The sequence below is a fragment of the Sceloporus occidentalis genome, unplaced genomic scaffold (assembly GCF_023333645.1).
Source record: "Sceloporus occidentalis isolate IW3139 unplaced genomic scaffold, rSceOcc1.0.p SCAF_243, whole genome shotgun sequence".
Taxonomy (NCBI): Eukaryota; Metazoa; Chordata; class Lepidosauria; order Squamata; family Phrynosomatidae; genus Sceloporus; species Sceloporus occidentalis.
Window position 1 is genome coordinate 586272 of NW_028317223.1, and position 20630 is coordinate 606901.

A 20630-nucleotide genomic window follows, 5' to 3' on the forward strand; every position below is an offset into this window, starting at 1 on the left:
GCGTCAGAAATTGTATCTTTATGATAATGGTTAATAAAATAAATATTGCTTTCTATTTCTTCTACAAATGATCAAAGCACCATGCATGTGCTCTTCTTTGTAAAAGTCCATTGCCATAGAATCTGATGAAGAATATGCAGCCGAGGTCTGGCCATTTTTTGCCGATGATTGGCTACTTGAAGCAGCCAATCAATGGCAGGAAAGTGCTCCTATTAAAATCGATGGGGGGGCTCTTTCCACACGTGTGCCCAAGGATGCGAAAAGACCCCTGCTCGCAGCTTTCCCCAAAACAGAGCTAGAACAGACCGGCTGAACACATCTCCTCCTCGGCATTTAGCTGAGAGCTGGGGAACGGGGCGAATGTAGAATCCCCCCAATGCGTCTGTAAAAGGGACAACATGAACATTTATAGGGGCCACACAGCTCTAATATGCATCGGAGTGAATATGATGGCTTGCGTGTACCTTTAATTAGAAATTGAAATATAAAATGGTCATTATTTATATATTTTGAGAAACTATTGTCTTTCAAAAATGACAACTTCAAATAGAAATTCAAGGAATGGGTCTTGGGAGCAGAAAGGGGTTTTGTGCTGATTGGCATGACTAAAGCTTTTTTAAGCCAATGATGGAAAATACACCTTTTTACCATAAATGTTCTTTTTATTGCCTTCTGAAGAAAATGAATGCAATGTAAGCTATACGATATCTGATCACTGATGGGGCATTTATAAAATTGGCAGTCTATTTGGAGGAGAACATATCGGGGGCTGTTTTATTAACCCCATTAAGTAACTAATTAAAAAGTAAAGGGGAAAAACTCCAGGAGGCGAGGACAAAAGTTTAAGTCTACAACGTAAGCAGTCTGATACGACGAGGATCTCGGGCCATAGATCAAAGTAATTAAACTGAGATGAAAGCTATCCAAGTAATTAAAACCGACAAACAGGTTGTTTAAACCATTAATCCCGATGGCTGTCAGTTTTGCACCAAATGAATAGTAAATTTTGTTTAGCGCTCATTTTATGTTTGTTTAAAGGGAAAGTCTACAGTTTTATCTGTATAAATTAAAAAAAAAGGAAAAGTCCTTTAGTTTTCTGTATATAGTTGTTGCTAGATTAAGACCCTCTTGTGCTCTTGGCTTTTGATGGCTTCTTTCCCTTCTCCTAGCCCAACTTCCAGCTATAGTAGCCTGGACAGCGGCTGTACTGTAGCCAGAGCTTCCATTAAAGTGCAGGGGCCCGAGACGCGTGCCTAGTATTCCTAATGGATAATCTGGCACCGCACCATGTATTTTTGGGAATCAGTCTTAGTTCTGGCGGCCCGAACACCGTAAGAGGACAAAGTATTGGAAGTGGACGATCACACACGTGAGCGGATCCACCAGCACATGCGTGTACGCAGATAGCGGCCACTGCTACGTAATGTCAGGAGGCAGTCGCTGGGGACGCATCCAAGAAAGGCAATATAAAGTTAATATAGAATGGTCACATGGGTCGTACGGCGTCTGCTCATACCTTCTTTGTGAATTAGTTACCAGACACCTAAATTTAATCTTGAAGGACGTGATATCTAACAGGATTGGAGAGATGCCAGCCGGGCGCCATTACTTAAAATAGTCTTGTATAATGTAGCATTTGAAATGTATTTAGTAAAACAAAAACATTTAATGCTTTGCTGGAATATACTGTGGGAAAATAACATGTTCTTAATTGGGGTGATTTTTTTGCCATGCTTGGTTCTTGCTAAAATAACATTATGGAATCTCTAGGAAGAAAGAAGCAGAAACTCTTTAGGACATAAATGTGCTATTTTAAAACACTGTTTATTTTATCAGTCATACTCTGCCGTGGTGCGATTTGCCCACTACTTAAAGCATAAGGGAAATAAACTTAGCATCTTTTAGTTCCGTACTGAGTCGGATTCCTTAGTTTTGCTTCCTTTGCCGTCTTCTCCAATCCTGGAAAAAAAAATCTTTCCCCTCTTAGGTTAACACCCGGCGAAAATCAATGCTGAATGAGATTCCTGTAGCAGGTCGTCCAGGAGTGATTGTGAGATCGGCCGATAAGAAACAAAAGTTCCAATGAGAAATCTATACGCTTTTACACCCTGTACTGTATGGATGCGCAGGAAGAATTCCTTAAATGCTGAAAAATGTTAGAAGAATTCTAACATTTCTAGTTGTAACTAGAAACCACAGGTCCCTGCTGCGAAAATTGCCCCTGGGCCTCCCAACTTCACCAACCAACATGTCCCACCGTGCCACCTTTGCCCTATAAGCTTATTGATCCCAAGCAGCTTATCAGTGCCATCGTAACCAACTAGCCTGTCTGTGCCATCTTTGCTGCAGTTTGTCAGGGCCCCCAAACTTCTTATATGTGCCATCTTTGCCCTCAAGCAGCTTGTCTGTGCCTTCTTTGTCCCTTGCCAAATTACACTCTGGCACACAAATGTTAACACACTTACACAAATCACACTCACTTGCTCACTAACACACATACAGATTCAGTCTAACACACACACCATCTCACACCACTAACACATTCATGCTCACACACAAACACACATCCATGCTCAGACACACTTATACATAGACAGCCACACTCAGATAATCAGATAATACAAACATACGCCCTCCCACCCCTGCTTACCTCTCAACTCACCAGCAGCTTTCTCTCCGGCTGCTCTCATACAAAATATCCTCCCAGACAAAAGATGTGTTACAATCATTCTGTGTCTCTTCACAGTGTGCTTCTTCGACTACCAATGCTGCCAAGGCTGACGTTCAGGAAGTGGTCGGTTTGTATGCAAACCTCTAGGGAGAAGAAATATTTTGAAGATGCCCGAAGGCTTTACAAAGCTTTTTTTAATTACTAAGGTAGATATGTGGAACAGTCTCCCAGCAGTGGTAAAGGCTAATACAATGAGGGGATTTAAACATGCGTGGGATAGGAATATGGCGAGACGAGACCAACGACTGATTAAGGTCTGAGTCTTTATAGCAGACTAGATGGGGCTTAAGAGTCAAATTCTATGAGTATTATCTTTTAATATTTGGAGGCATTTATTATGGAATGTTCTTTTTAAATTTAGACTAAATTAAAACTTGTATGCCACCCCCGATGCTTGTGCTTGGCAAGAATCCTTGATGGCTGTTGCAAAAGGTGACCTCTGCCCATCGTTCTGTTCTGTGGGTAGAGCCAAACCTATTTTATCGAGAAGCAGAAATACAATGTTTCTGGCTAAAAAAAAAAACAAGTTGTTTTGCAAAAAGACGACAGACGGGACAATTGATAAACAAACAACAATGTTTTGTTATTTTCTTACAAAATATTCTGGTACATAATCATTGTGTTCAGCTGCAGAGCCGGCCGGCCCGGTAATGGTTCAAAGTGGACGACGGTAGTTCTAGAGAACTGGAAGGGCATTTTAGTTACCCCTTTTGGCTTTTCTGTTCCGATATCTCTCCTATAGGGCAGGCCTCAACATATAGCCAGGAAGGGCATTTACCAAGAATGCCTTGGGCATATTTTCCACCATAACCCCTCTTCAAATCCTGGTTCATGTCTACCTCTATGCATATCCATGTCCCCAAGCTCATTATATTGGGTGGTAGATAAATGGAACAGCCTACCAGCAGAAGTGTTGGAAGTCATTATAGTCAGGGGAGTGAAACCTGCTTAGTATAAGCATATGGATCCTGAACCTGATACGAGACCAGGAGCTGGTTACGGTTTTTACGTCAAGAAACTAGACTAGATGGACCGAATGGGTCCATGTTTCTATGTTATACCCATCCTTAGCCTGGCAATTTTTCTTTCTCATGTCCTTTCCCCCCCACCGGTGAGCCTCACAGGTCTTAATTTAGTTCATATTTATTTTTTTCTTATTTTCTTTGTTTTCTGGATTTTTCGTAAATCTCTCCAGATTATGGTTCATTTAAATGGCAGGAGATACTGCTCCGTATGGGAATGGAAGTGTTGCGATAATCCCTTTTGTGTTCTGTGAGAATCGTGTCGCTCTTCTCCCACGTCGGATCTACGGACGCGTTGTTATAACTTTTCAAATCCTTTGGCTGACTGTTTTCCCCATGACTGGGAGTGAGAAGAGGATTTGTTCTGTGTGGGCACAAATCGACACATGCTGTAGGACATCACTTCTGTCTACATCAAAACATACTGACTGTGCCCAAAAAATAGGAGGATTTTGTCATACATTTTAATTGGCGGCGTGTCTCGAAAATAGTCAGGAGATTCTATTATTTCATAATAAAAGCCTTTTTTTTGTGCCGAGCGGATAAAGGCTATAAACAAAGTGTTTCAGGCCAGAAGCAGGGGATACAAGGAACATGTAACCCAGAGAACCAGGTCAGAACGTTTCTATCGAAGGAACCGTATAAACTTATAACATGCATAATGTCTCATTAAATAAATAAGATTACTTATAAGAAGCTGATGGGGCTTTAATACATGGAGGGATTTATCAGAATCCACCCCATACCTTTGCCTTCTTTCTGCCCCCAGCATTGCTGGTGTGTTTGGCTGAATCTCAAGGGATCCAGGACTAAAAAAACCTCTGCTTGCCGGTGCACACGCGTGTTATACTCACCGCCAGCGTTTTTTTAGTCCTGGATCCCTTGAGATTGAGTCTAAGGAAACCTCCTGCGTGCATGTGTAGAAAGAGCTCCTGCCGGTGAATGGCTGCTTCAAACAACCAAAACCGGAGCAAGAATCAGAAAGCAGAAGGGATGATATCCTGGGACTCCAGAGCTGTAGCTTCTCCTAAAGGTTAATGGCCTTTATTCACCCCTCCCCAGGTTACTTTTGAAGAGGCACAAAAAAAACCCAGCCTATAGAAGGATTGGTCGGTCAAGCAAACCTAGAGCACTAGATGGAAGACACCCAAAACTTACTTCCCTTCGCAATGTCAACATTGGCAGAACACGGTGGGACCTTGGTACACCATCTACTGGTCTGAAGTGGTGTTTGTGGATGACTTGCAGCAAAAAAGTCATACCTCTGACGTGGAAACAAGGCCAAGAGACTCAACTATCCAAGAACACGCAGAAAAATGCATGAGTCAAAATGTTAAATATTTGGCTGTAGCAGAAGGCCGTTTGCTGACGTGCTGGAGAGCGTTACAAGAATGGTGGACGTTCATTGCACGTTTAGGGCTACAGTTCTGGAAACGGAGTTGGGGATTTGGTCAAAATGGATTGTCGTCTAAATGCTGAGAAGTACCGGCAGATAGTTCTACTTCATGCTATACCATCAGGGAGGCACCTGATTGGCATCAAATATATTCTGTAGAATGACAACGACCCCAAAAGTACAGCCAAAGCCATTAAGAACTATCTTCGGTCTAAAGAAGGACAAGGAGTCTGGAAGTGTTGGGTTCGCCCCGACAGAGCCCTGAACTTAACTTCATTGAGTCTGTCTGGGATTACATAGAGAGAGAAGTAACTGAGGCGGCTTACAGGACTGCGGTTAGTTCTCCAAGGTGTTTGGAACAACCTACCTGCCGAGTTCCTTAAAAAACTGGGTGCAAGTATACCTACAAGCATTGATGCTGCTTTGGAGGCAAAGGGTGGTCCCACCAAATATTGAGTTGATTTTTTATTTTACATCACTTTTTTGTTGCATTTTCAGACATATATATATATATAAATATATAATATGCGTACTGCTAAATAAAAAAAACTGCTTCAGTCAGAAGGCTTAATTGTCATGTGATACAAAGGCAGGAACCCATAGGCTGCTTTTTAAAGTTTCTCTGTTACACTTTAATTAAACATTCAGACAAAAGAATAAGATTATTTCTTTAGCACAGCAGAAAAGTACAATTCCGGTTTCGCTAAGTGGGACAGCACCTTTAAATTAAATCCTATCTGCAAAATGAGGAGGAAAAAAAAAAAAAAACTGTGAAACTGCTAGAAGGCGAAGCAAACCGTTCTGGCAGCGAAGGACTTTAACACAAAGCCCCTTCTTGTTCACTTATTCAGTGTGACCCGGTGACACCACGTAATGATTTGTGCTTCCAAACCCTCTAAGCTTTGCCAGAATGTCTTGCAGTACATTGCATGTAATTTTCTGCTTCAACAACCAGAAGAATAGGAGGCGGAGAACGCTATAAAGTAGGCAGGAAAGATTCGATTTGGAGAGAGGAGGTTGGCCGGGACACAGAAATTTATTTACTTCTTGCCAAACCAAAAAGCACAGCGAGAAATCACATCGCATGACACTTCATCGCGTGCTATTATGCATCAGTAATCTAGCTAGTTTGTGGAACCGAGCAGATAACAAAAGACACATCACACACACCATGACCTCTAACTTCGCATTACCACGTCCCCTGAGGAGATCCTGGAGTCTGGCCTCGGCACGGACCGTGCGCATCGTGGTGCTGGGTCAAAGCGCAGTGGGGAAAACAGGTAAATATGACTGTGTGTATTGCTATGTATCAAATGTTCTCCGTCGATTAGCGGGTACAGAAAAAGGGATAACCAACGTGATAACCGACGTTCATGTTTGTAAATTAGAAGGGTTTGTAAAAAACGCTTATTCGTATCAAGAGAATTCTCTTTGTAGTTTGGTGTATGTTCATGTACGATAGTTCACTGTTACGCGGCTTTAGAAATATCATTCCCAGTACTGTTGAATTCCCAAAGCCTTCCCAGATATAATAATTAAAACAAGAATCATTTTACCTAGTTCTTATTTTTGCTGGGAACACTTAATTGTCACATGACACTAAAGCAGGCACTCATAGGCTTTTCACAGGGGAACTTTCTGCGCCGTTATGCGATTAAACCTTTAGAGGAAAGAATAAAGTGAGAAATGTACTCGATACTTTATAGTATGTGGAAGTAGAACAGGGGTCTTATCATGACAGCAAGCAATAGAATGTGTCTGCCTACTGGACCATTCCACCGATCACCATAACAATAAGACTTTTTCTCAAGCTTTGCATCTATCTATTGGTCCCCCTGCCTCTCCGTTGGTTGGTCAGTTGATCGGTCGATATCTTTGTCGGCCTTCAATTATTTCAGTTCTGTACTGGCTGTCAGTGAAGTTCTAGTTACGGTTTGTTTTCGTATTATGTGACTCTCTTCAGCTAGAAACTGCTTCCCCGGCCATCACCTCCATGATAAGTTTGGGAATCGGAATGTAGTCAATATTAGCTACTGGTTATTTCTGCCGGCTCGCCAATCTGTGACACGCATCCAACAGGTTCTACGACTGCTGATGTTCTAGATCACCTTCTTTCTACCTGTTGTAACACTTCATACTTTGTTTGGTCCTTGACATTCATCCCATCTAGTTGGACCATCATTCCTGATGTAGACATTGAGACCTTAATCAGCCGTTGGTCTCGTCTTAGATTCAGGATCCATATGCCTGGTCTAGACATGTTTAAATTCCCTTACTGTCTTAATATCTATCTACCACTTCTTCTGGGAGGCTCTTCTATTTATCTACCACCGTCTCTTCCTTACATTCCATTTTTGCCTCCGACCCTCTAGTTTTAGATTCTGCCCTCTTGTTCTAAGGTTTCTCCTCCTGAAATAAACTTCCCTCCTGTCCTTTAAATCCCTTTATGTATTTCAATGTTTCTATCACCCCCCCCCCCCTCTTCTCTCCCCCAAGCCGGACGTGTTAGCCTTTCCTGGTACTTTTTATCCTGTAAACCATTTTAGTTGCCCTTCTCTGCACTCTCTCTAGATGCTCTAGAACGTTATCCCATCAATCTACTATCATTCCCCTGAAGCAGTGCTTTCTGAAATTAGGTTAAAATAAACTGACAGCACTCAGCATATCCATCCCAGCCTAGAAAATCTTTAGTGAACCGGCTTTTTAATCATATTATTTAATACCGATTCCAAGTTTTGACGCTTTCGATGGAATTCTCACGAAAGTGGAAAAAGTCGAGGTTTCCTAACAGATGGTTTCTAGAATTTCCCTTCCGCTAACCTGGCCGACTCTCAAAGCTTTACCAAGAAATGAAACAATCAAATGTTTGTTTTATAATCTGTGAAAAACAAACAAAAGTTAAAAATATGTGAAATGCAAAAATTGTTATAAACACAAGGGGGAAAAAAAGTCTAGGGAATCTAACTTACTTTGCTTTCATCATCTAGTTTATTCTGACGCTTCCAAAACCCCGACTAAGCCCATTAAACTGAAACATTGTTTTTTTTATATTAGAAGATATAAATGAATGTTGTATACATATTTATAGAAGAGGAGGTCCTGGATTTAGATTAATTTAAATTAACCCTTTGGAATTACCGCTTTAACCTTAATTTCTTCAGTCCACAAAACATTTTTCCAGTATGGTTGTGGAGTGCCAAGGTGCTTCAGGTGTTCAGCAATGTTTTTTTGGACAACAACGGCTTCCTCCGTGGTAGCTTGCCATGGACTCCATGCCTGTTCAATGATTTGTATATGGTAGACTCGTGGACAGAGATGATGACCAGTTCCAAGGATTCCTTCCAGCCTTCAGCTGTAACTCTAGGGTTCTTTTTCACCTCATTGAACATTCTGCGTTGTGCCCTGGGATCCATCTTGGCTGGGCACCCACTTCAGTCTAACTGTGGACCGATTAATATGTAAACTCTTTGAGATTACTTTGTAAGCTTTTCCAGCTTTATGCAAATCAACGATTCTTGATTGTAGGTCTCTAAAACTCACCTCCAACCTTGTTTTATTAATTGGACTCCAGGTTTGCTAATTCCTGACTCCAATTATCTTTTGCTGATTAGCCTGGGAGTTCACACACTTTTTCCAACCCACACTGTGAATGTTTGAATGATGTACTCAATATGGACAAAACAATACAATTAATTTTTGGGTTATTAGGTAAAACAGGTTGTGTTTGTTCTTTATTGTAATTTAGATGGAGATCATATCATATTTTAAGACAAATTTCTACATAAGTGCCAGTAATTCCAAAAGGTTCGCTCGCTTTATATTATTATATGAACCTTTTGGTTGTTTCACTGCACCAAATGCATAAAAACTTATTAAAATGATTTAATACATATCCTAATTTCGTGTTGCAATAATTTAATTCATTTTCTTGCATCAAGACAAAGTTCATAAATTCTGTTGTTGTGGATATATGACATGTTCCTTTTTTTCTCCATTCTGCTTCTGATCAACTTAGCCGAGCCAGTTAAACATTTAATTCATTTGAACGAACAAATCTATTTAATTACCTGCAAGGCTGTTTTTCTGATGCCAGCAAAAGGACAGAGTCCATCTTCATTACCCTTTTATTCGTTTAATGCCCAGTAAGATATTTTCTAGACCAAAAACCAGATTCAAAGCACTCAGCATGCCCTCTTTGGAGATTCATCTTACCAACCATCTGGTTAGGCTGCTCCTCCAAAAAAAAAAACCACAGCCATCATGATAAAAATATAGATTTTTTGCAGTGGTTCCAATCAGTTCCCGTTAATTGGTTCATGCTTTAGACCACAGACTTGTAATATTACAAATGTTTTGGGATATTAGCCGACTTTACCCGAGGGGTTCTAGGCTCAGAACTCTAGGCATTGTCTCAGTTTGCCTTTATAGTAGGGCTGTTTCTCTACACAGGTATTTTAAGTTCTGTAATTCAATTTGATTTAGCATCGTTAAACCCATTAAGAAAAGTATTAAACATGTCAGCTTAAAAAAAATAACTTATGATAAGCAAAATTTGCATAACTAAACATTTTCTTGTCCTAATCCTTTCTTTAGCAATGCCAAGCTATAAAATGCCAGATTCCAGATAGTGATCCATACTTAATCTTTTTAAATGCTATAATATAATAGGACAGGGACATAAATCAATCAGGATCTATTTAGAACTTTCCCACTTTGAAAAGGTTAGCATGACTTGAAAATGAGAAACCATCAGCCCAAGGAATTTAAGCCCATGGTGGCATTAAGTATTGTTGAAGGAAGCTGTCAGCGTCAGAACAGCACATCATCCGGTTTAGTTCATCAACACCATCAATGTAGCCTTCAAAGTTGGTTTTGGGCAGTTTTTGGGCAGCTTCGCCTGGCATTAAAACAGTCGCTGGGTTCCATGTGTTCATGGGACACTTTACACAAAAGCAGGGATAGCTGTACATTAGTGATACGGTTTAATGGACCAACATTCATAGAAAAGGATGCAGTCACATAACCTATTATGACATCATTTGTTCAGATGTAAAAGTAGCAGCCATTCAATGTCCCCTTGACCTATTATTTTGCCCCTATTGGGTCTTCTACCATACACACTAAGCAGAGTGGACACCATGTTGTCCAAGAAATTACCCTATACTCAACATTTTATTCATTGAAAATGATATCATGATATCATAATGCTAGATTTCCATGCATCGCTACCGTATTAGCGCATTTACATTAGAACACGAAGATCCAAGGGAGGCAGCCCATCTGCCCCGGGGGTCAGTTATAAGGGAAATCTCTGATATCCCCAATTGGTCCATTTGAACTCTGTAGGGCTTTACCCGGGGACATACGCCTGTAAGAGACCAAGGGCCAGAGTATGACATCATATGCTGGCACTCAGCAATGGAGACGACGGCCAGAGAGAGGGTGACTGAGTGCGCTGCTATAGGCCTGATCCATTGAAAATACATACGTATATATTTGAAAGACGGATAAAAAAGATTTACTATCAAGTTATTGTTTAGATGAATTTATATACAACAGACTCACGCACACAAAGCCAAAAGCAACATACCGTCAGAACTACAATAACAAGCAATCAGAATATCTGCACTCATTCCGTGTAAATAAAATATTTACTAAAGGCATTTTATCCCCGACCTTCTAAAAAAAAACAAGCACAGTAATCGAGGAACGCAAAAGCTTTTCTGAAACCAACAGATTTTTTAATCCAGATAACTCTGTCCACTATCAGAAACCAGCATCTCAGCATCATCAAGAGGTGTTCGCGGTGAGGATTATACGTACTGTATTCTTCTTTTATTATTGGGTTTTCCAATATGTAATAAAAGGATACGGACAGAATTCTGAGTTCACAGTGTGAGTTAAATTCCATGTACGTAATGTCACAGAACCTGCCACTTGTAGGAAGCCCCCTGACACAACCTGTCACATGAGATGTTGCCGCAAGCAATAAATATGAACCTCCTTGGGCAAAGGTTCGATATGGGGGATAATTCATTCATTTAGTAGCCTTTATTAAGTGGCATAGCAACAGGACTGCAAGCTACTGGCAGAACGCTAGTGTTTTTCACACATAATTACAGGGGTGACCTTTCTGAAGATACAGGTTGGTTTGGCAGATTGTACCGGTACAGATGGAGAGTAATGGATTTGGTAGTCACAGGTTAGAAATATGGCCACAAACAATCGTCTTAACTAAACAGAAATGTCCGTTCCATTAATTGCATTAAATTGCTGGGCTTGAGTACCATTGGGTTCTTGTTGCCCATCTTCTCCCTTGTTGGCCAACTCAAGGGGTATTGTTAAACAACTTGAAATGTATCTCTCTTAAAATACATGGTTTCCATTCTCATTGTTTGGTCAATACGTGAGACCCATTGTTTGGCTTCCTGACCAATGGCTCACCGTAATAGAAGGCACCTTTACGCGTATGTTCAAGGTCCATTTAATTGTTAAGCCTGGAATATCAACAGACCACGATGTCATTCAACTGCCACATAAGGCAACGGGGATGTGAGCCATCACAACTTCACACATTGAAAGCATCAATATTGCTATATATATAATCCTGAAAGCGTGGAATGTCCACAGCTCTCCATCCTGCAAGCTCTCACCACTAAATGTCTCTTTAAATGAGGTGTGGGCCACCAAAAGGAAAGAGGAATAACGCAGCACATTCATTTAATTGTATAATAAATTAAATACAGCTAAAAAAAAACATGGAAAACACTACAACATGCAAGACGCAATTATTTGTTTGTGACCTTGTAATAAGCAGAGAGGCAGATGATTCACTGCTTGATAAACAGCAGATTGCGCTGGCGTGCTGTGGGCAGGAGCTGCAGATATCGAGGCAGGAATGTGTGACCGGTCGACATTTCTCATGATAATTGTTGCATCGCCTGCCTGGCAGAGATATATTAAATCCGTGGAAGTCTCTTCTGTATACACATTTTGGGTTTTTTTCCAGCAGATAAACTGTATCTTTAGCAGGAAATACAATAAATTCACTTGTGTTTATAATGGTGGGAAAAAAAACAAATTATACCTATAAAATACATTAAATTGGTCTATAAAAGAAAAATTTAGGGAATTTATACAGTCTGGGACTCTCAAAATGAAGTCCACCAAGCCCTATAGCTATACATAGTCAGTGCATCCCACGAGGAACCAAGTACACATTGGGGCCCTAATTTGGAACCTTGCCTACGTCCTCTCAAACCTCCCCCCACTTCCTGCTTAAGAGACCCAAATTATTTGGTTTGGTTGCCTTGTGGGGGTGGGGGGCACAGGACCCTTGGATTGTTGATAGAAGGCAAAGGAGTCTCAGATAGAAAGCCAAGGAAAATAGTTAAGAAGACAACGGAGAAAGAGGTAGAAAGAGAAAGATAGAGAGATGTAAGAGTAATGAGAAGAAAGAAATGAGACTGTTCTAGTTACAAACAGAGAGGAAAGTGAGAGTGCAGAACAAAGTAAAATGGAAAAAAAGAGCATCGCAAAAAAGGGGCAAAAAAAGCTGTATACAGAAAAGAGGCATAATGTGTTGGAGAAGGGACCTCAGAGGTCTACACCTTACTTCTCACATCTTATTACTTTGAATATGTTGGTCTTCTAACAAGTATTACTACCGGCAGACTCCTTATAGAATCCCAGGCATGTTCTCGCCTTATTAAACACTCATAGTTTTGTATTGCAATAGATCAACGGCTCTAATTATATTAATCAACATGGTCAGTAGTCTAGGCCCGTTCCCCATTACTCTCCCATATCACAGATGTACTTGTCAGTGCTTGTTGTCGTTTCTTTTGATCTCAATTAGGATGTGGTTTCCTTGATGTGCGGAAATGTTTAATACCCCGAAAAAATCTTTTGCTTTTTAACTTTTAGTTACTTTTCTGGTCCGTAATCAATGAGGTGTGAAAAAAAATCACTTCTCCATATTAATTCCACCAGAAAGTAATTTTTCTGGTGATAGGTTTGTATTCTATGCTTTTTTTTTCCCAAAGACTCAAATTTCATTTCTAAGTAGGATTTTTTGGGATATAAAGAGATGTTTAGGATACTGTAGATGCTATATCAACTTTTACTCTTTACTACATTTTGTCTTTCTAGAATAGACTGCAATTTAATCGGTGGTGTGACAACATGGGATGGTCCAAGCTGGATCTGGTGGTCTAGTGGTGAAACAATGAGGTCTTGGGTTCCTTTAATACAGGTTCCTCATAATGTCCTCTCTTTAATCATTTTCCTATCCCCATCCTGACCCTCTTGGTGCTGGTCTGCAGCCACGTCTTTACTCTCCAGGTTGGAAGAGTTGTTGTTTCTCCAGCTTACTCCTCAGCCCAATTGGGATAGGGTTTGCCTCGTCCCATATGGAGACGATGGGGGAAAAGCTCCAAGTGAAGGAAAGGTATGACTCTGAGATACCTCATCAGACTCTCCCCACATCATGACCTGTCCACCTAAAGACCAAGCACCATCCATACCACATAAGCCTTCCACTATCCAGTCTGCTCACACCAGATCGGGACAGTTGGAAGCTATGATGTATGTGTTTATATACGCTTTGCAATAAACTCTAGTTACCATCCACTGTGAAGTTTACAATTATTGGCAAATCTACTTTTGTTTTGCTTAATCATACCAAAATGTATTTAATTTGATTTATTACAGCCCTGACTGTAAGATTCATCACTAAAAGATTCATTGGAGATTATGATCCAACTCTTGGTAAGTACTTTGATAGAAACGGTATATAAATGAGAATAATAAAAACTGGTCTTTGAATGCTGGGTTTGAGGAATAAATATTTTACCTTGGAATTTCAGGAAACATTTAGCCAAAGCAGGAGACATTTTTAAATTCCAGGTAAATTTTAAAATTTTAATATTTTTTTTTCATTTAGAACACTGCAAGGGTTGTGTATAAAAATAGTACTTTCTCTACGTCCTCATGGTCTAAAGGTCCCTGCAGCTCATGTGAAACTGAGGGGCTCTTGGTGGCCCACATACTTGTTTAATGCACACTTGAGTGACAGATCGGGTGAGTGTGGGGTGCTGATGACCAGTGGCCCAATGGCTGCTTGCCAGGTGGCCAGTCCGAGCCCACAACTATAAAGTGCCTTGCGCTACCTCGCCCCTTTCGCATAGGTAGCCCGAGACACCACATGCCCCTCATAACGCCACTCCTCAGAAGAGGGGGATGCCTAGGTGGCCCACCCTGGGAAGTTCCCATGTGTGTCGATCAGACAATAGTCTATAATATGGAGGATTACATTCAGCACCAAGTCATATCTAGCCTGTTACCGAATTCTAAGACCCTGAAACATGAGTCAAATTGCATCACTTCCATGACAATACATCATTGTATTTTCTGTCTAATAATTCATCTTCAAATTAACAAAAAAAAAGACATTTCAACAAATAAAATTGATGTCTGGGCCATATGCCTTAACTTCGGTGCTCGGCATGCAGTCATTTTCCACGTGAATAGTGTTTGCAGCTCCTTGACAACTTAAATGATCATACAATCAGTCCAATTTTCTGAAAACCTTCTGTTCAATAATAACTTTCCTCCTCCTGAACAATACTTTTCCTATCTCATCCTGAGATCGCATGCTGTTATCGAGCTCACGTCGCTGTGTTTATACCTTGCTAAATGGAAATTTTGATTAAAAATAATTTCATAACTTTATGTAATTAAATACCTTTTCATTCAGGAGCTTTTAATAAAGGTCTATTAGAAATTCTTTGTTCTTTGTACCTAAACTTTACTCTTCTGTAAAACAATTGACAGGGGAATTACTTATTAAACTGCAAGTGAACGGAGACATTTCAGCATGGGGAAGAAAATAGGGATGTCCCTAGCGGGAGCCAGGGCTGTTGGACTTGCAGGGCCCACTGGTGGTCAGCGGGTCAGGAGTCACTTGATGTCACTTAGTCCCAGTCTCTACTAGAAAGACTTGCAGACAGATACAGGTGGGAGTGCGGAGCTGAAAGAGGAGCCCATGGTGACTGCCCCACCTTGGACAGATATGGGGGAAACTCTCAGCGCTTTACTTGAAGCCCAGATATCAGAGCTGATTACTGGGCACCTGGGGCCCCTTCGGTGTGAGTTAACGTTGCACCTCTCTAGTTTTAGAGTGATCAGGTGGGATTATTTCAGTATAGATATCTCTAGCATTGCAATGGTTAACCTATAGCTTTAGTTTTGGTTTTTTTTGCTGTATGGAACCTCTTGCACCCCGGCCTTGATTGTCTCCTCGGCAGTTTGCTTCCGCTCATACTTGAGAAGCAGCACCTGTTAGATATATAGGACTCAGTACCCACTTTGAATCTTAACCACATTTTCTGGGAACGTTGCCAAAATGCTAATAATAGCTTGTTTAAGATTTCTGGATCCAAGAAAAGTAACGTCTTCTAATTAGCTGGCACCCCTAGAAAATGGGGAAGAGACGACTGGAAAAAGCAATAAACAAATATTAACAAAATTTCGTAGGTTTAGTTGGGAGTCCTCCTATCAGACATTTCTACTAAATGTTCTTAACTACAAACTCGGAGTTAACTGAATAGATCACAACGGTAGGATATGTCTCACCCAACCCCAACGCATACGAAATGGTTGAATAAACCCCAATGTGCCATATAAAAAAAATACACTTGAAGACGGGACTTCTGAAGTCTTAAAAGATGAAGTAATTCTACATAGATCTTATTTTGTGGTTTCCAACCCAGTCCTCAAGGCACACCAACAGTACAGTACTTTTGAATATCCCTATTGGACTAAAATTTGGTAATTACGAGACATGTGCACATGGACCAAAAATTATTCGGATAAAAATTTCTTTTTTCATTTGGTTGATGAAATTCTATGTGTTTTTTTTAAAAAAATTTGAATACAAAAGGGACTGTTTTTTCTCTTACTCACTCTCACGCTCACCCTGTCACTCTCTCCCTAACTTCTCTGACAACCGCTTCTATGTCTCCCCATCGGTGTCTCACATAGGGACAACCGCTTCCCTCCAATGGATGGGGAAGAGGTTCTCCCCGTAGATCTGCCATATTGCGGAAAAAGCCCCTAAGAAGAGAGAAGAAAGAAGACAGACAAGTGGAAACGAGGAAGCAGAGGCAGACAGTGAAGCCGAGAGACACGGAATCGGTTGTCGGAGAAGATAGGAAGAGAGCGAGTGAGGATAAAACAATCCATCTCAAAAAATGGAGCTTTCTCTGTGTGTTTGTTTGCTTTATTGGGGATCCCACCTTGTTTGTAGACAAATGTATGAATAAATTAATTTAATGAAAATATTTTGAAATGGAAATTCATACAAATTTGAATACACAAGTCTAGTAATTACTGAAGCCTAACGTGTTAGTGTGCCTGGACCACTGGGTTGGGAACCAGTCTTAAGAATGTTGGTCAATAAACCACAAACTTCTTTGTAAAAAAACAATAGAAAACAAAATTTTAATGCAATATTTTAGTTTAACATATCTATTGGGTCATTATATAAACTATGATACTGTAAACATCAGCCTTTATCCAATATTTAATGTCCCTGTTGCATAACTGCCCAATATTATACGCCAACTGAGGACAGAGAAACCTTCCATCCTTAACCTCAAAATCCTAGACCTTCGACAAATAATCTCTCTGAGAAAATCCTAAAACTCCCTAATTGCTACAGTTTCTTTAAAATCTTAGCCAGAGACCCTATGTTGCTCTTAGGAATAAAGCTGTTAAATCCAGATCATACTGTACGTGCCTTTTGGTAGGAATTTAAATCCAAGGATTAGTGTTGTGTACTTTTCAGACTACAGTAATTATTTATACATCTAAAACATTTTCTCTACCACGAGGTCAAGCAGCGACCGTGGAGCATTGTTACCGTGTTGTTTTTGAAAGCAATTGGGGACGCCTGACCCTTTATGTGACTTCTGCATTTGGATTTGTATGAATCGCAAATTTACCACATTTTGGCAAATTCGGCTATTTGTACAAAATCATGAAAACGAGTTCAGACCCCCCCCCCCCCATGAAGCAGAAGCAAAAAGCTGCCCAAATTTGTGGGCCTTTTCACTCACACACTCTCATGCTCTCACACTCTCATTCACTTGCTCTCTCATGCCCTCTGAATGTTTCCTTACCTCCTCTGCTGACCATTTCCGCTTCTGCCAATCACTTCTACATCTTCTTGTTCTTCATCTTCTGTCTTCTTTCTTTCAGCTTCTGTCTTTTATCTTTTACCTTAATCCGCATCTCCATGGACATAATCTCGCCCGATCCTCAAATTGGGTGTGAGGATGACACCGAAAGAGCTATGATTTTTGCGGAAGTTTAAACCTCCAGTCAACGGGGGAGGACCTCAATGAAGGCACCCCAATTCTTCCCTGACGTGAACCTCCACCAAAAGAGAAGAAAGGCAAACATTTAGAGAATATGCGAGAGAGGATGAAAGAGAATGAGAGTGAGAGAGAGTGTGAGTGAATGTGGGCACTGGGCAACAAATTTTATTCCCGAATAAAAAATGCCCCCCCCCCCCGATTTTCATTCGAAACAAAGGGATTTGCTCATTTTTGGTAGAGTTTCTTCAGCCCCTCCAGTTACTTAAAACTCACCTTTTCATACATCCTCTACAATTTCCATACCTTTCTTGGTTTCAAATCTCAACACACTTTTAATTTTCACAACTTGTATAATGATGTTACATCTTGGGTGCATAAAGGTAGTAGTATTTTTATAACTGTTTGAAAGGAAGAATTTGAAACAAAGGAGTACAAATGACAGCAGAGATGTCCAATGTAGAAACAACTATTTGGCCCATATAGTCTGCCCGATGTAGAGAAATCAGACCTTAGTCGCTGGTCTTGTCTTAGATTCAGGAGCCCTTGCTGTATTAGCCATTACCACTTCTGATATGACGCTGTTCCACTTATCTACCACCCTCTCACTAAGGGGAGACATCTTTACAAAACATATTTTTCTTTTTTTTTTTTAAATATTGCATTTCTTAAGATATGCTCAATTATTCTTTTTATATATTTTAAAGATGAGGTCAGAATAAATTGTTATTCTTGGAGTCCCTAAATGTCTTGCGCCACCTCCACGTAACTTCTTCAATTAACCTTAATTACATACTTACTAGTAAAATCCAAAAAAACTGCCAGTAACTTGCAGTAATAGGACTGAGCCACCATAATATTTATATCACTGAAAAAAAAAATCAATAGAATCATTGTTTCATTTAAAACAAAAAGAAATTCATCCCTTTGTTTTTGGCAGAAATGATTTACAGACATACAGCCGCAATAGATGGAGAATTTGTTCATTTTGAAATCCTAGATACGGCCGGGCAGGTAAGATTCCAGAATTTTAATTTTTGTATGACTTGTTGCTACAGAAGTAACTTTAAGCTTTTTTTTTACTGGCAGAGGGTTATGCAATGGATCACTGACTTTCCCGACGATGAAAGGACTATATTATTGGAACACTTGACTCAACTATCTATACATATCATCAGCTGTTAATCATTCCCTTTCCAAAAAATAGTGGTTTTGTGTGAAAGCCAGGGCTGGAGTGGAGATCACTAGGCAGCTCTGGCACTTTAAGGCCAACAGCCGGCAAATGACGTGCATGCAGCCGCACGTTATGTTTTTATGCTCACTGATCGTGCGGCCGGGTGTATCCAGCCTGGCCAAAACTAGAACTTATGAAACATATCTTTGTATAACAGGGATCCAGTATTTTTGAGAAAGGATATAGATGCGAATAAGCGATACATTCTCTATGTTTATAGAATTCCGTTCATTGTAGTTGAGCTGGCGTTCTTCTATAGTCTGTATACGCCATCTAGTGTCTAAACCATTCATGTCTTATTGCTGCTCCAGAATCTTGATTGATTCATTAATTGATTGATTGGTTTATCATTAAGACATTGACATGCCTAGCAGTATAGTAAAATAGAATGGATTGTCTCCACTTATTTTTTCACAAAGCTCACTAATTGCATTTTTTTTGTTATCCCTAAATCATCACATCACCTTCTCCCATCATTCAAACATAATAAACCCAAATATATTTGAATGTATATTTTTGTCCAGCTGCTTCATAGTTAGAAATACTTAGTGTGGGAGTATATAGAGAGTAATATTAGTATTAATATTATTATTAGTAATATGCACCTAATCGCAAATTGGGTTCTTCCTAACTCCATAGAAATCTTTACATTTATTGATATTGTCTAAACACAGAAAATTATCACTATTTAGAAGAATACAATAAAAACCCAACATGATGAACACTTTATCTAACCAACGGAGGATGCCGATGGAATCCACCCCAAAACTGGTTGGTGTTCGACTGCGACTTGTAGGCTATTATAGGGCACCCTTTTCCCCAAAAACATATGGGATGTCTTTTTTTCCATTGTCTTATTCCCACCATTTTTTTTTTAAATAAAGGCAATAAGGCTTGCTAACCTCTTCAGGGTAGCCTACTTTTTAATCCCGAGTCAAATCAAGATGTTGGTTAAGTGAGGACACTAATGATGATGACTACTCACTGGTGACTTTGGGGCTCTTGGTCGGCCACAAATCTAAATGTTGCCTTACACTGGTCATTGGTGCACAAGACATCACCTTAACCAGAATCTGCCTTATAATGTGTTATGACTTCATACATACTCCTCTTTCATTGGTTGATGACTGAATCAAAGACAAAAAGGCATGTTTGCCTGTGAGGGTCAAACGTCATCAGACAGCTTACACATGCTTTCTATAGGAAACGTTTCAGCAAGGTCTTGCTATATAAAAGCACTTGAAGAACTTGACCTACTCAAACGTATCCTACCATAGAGAAAAATGACAATTGCAGTAAACAACTACTAATTAGAATAAATGTTGTAATTATGCAGATACAGAACAGTATGTATTTATCCCGGTTTAACGTTTGCTTTTTTCCGTAGGAGGAAGATTCTTTGCAGATCGAAGAAAAAATCAAATGGGGCGATGGCTTTGCAGTTGTTTATTCGGTGACAGATCGCTGTAGTTTCGATGAGGTCATGAGGTTATGTTTTCTCATTAATCATATCCACTCCAGTACAAGGAAAGGAGCCGGCGACCAACCTCCCGTTGTGATTGTGGCAAACAAGAAAGATCTACAGTTCGATCGCATGGTGTCCACCGATGACGGCGAAAAGCTGTCTAGAGCCTTGAAGCATCACTTTTTTGAAATTTCCACAAGAGACAGTTATGAGGAGGCCGCAGTTGTATTTAATAGTATCTACTACGAGCTACTGAAACAAGGAAGCCTTTCTCCGGGATCCTTCAAGAAAAGGACTGTGTCTAAACTCATGGAAAAAATTCCCAAACTTTACGCCAACTCTACGCTAAATACAACGGGCAGGAGTTTAAGTTTCAATTCTTTTCGAGATTATATCCCTGAATGA

The 20630-nt window shown here is 40.1% G+C and overlaps 1 protein-coding gene across 1 annotated transcript; it reads left to right on the plus strand.

Moving 5' to 3' along the window:
* Window positions 1-6320: 6320 nt before the first annotated feature.
* LOC149276252 (ras-related and estrogen-regulated growth inhibitor-like) lies at window positions 6321-20630 on the plus strand. The gene is made up of 4 exons (XM_089503839.1): window positions 6321-6429; window positions 13862-13918; window positions 18467-18540; window positions 20148-20630. Exons 1-4 carry the CDS (start codon window positions 6321-6323, stop codon window positions 20628-20630), a joined length of 723 nt encoding a protein of 240 aa, XP_089359965.1.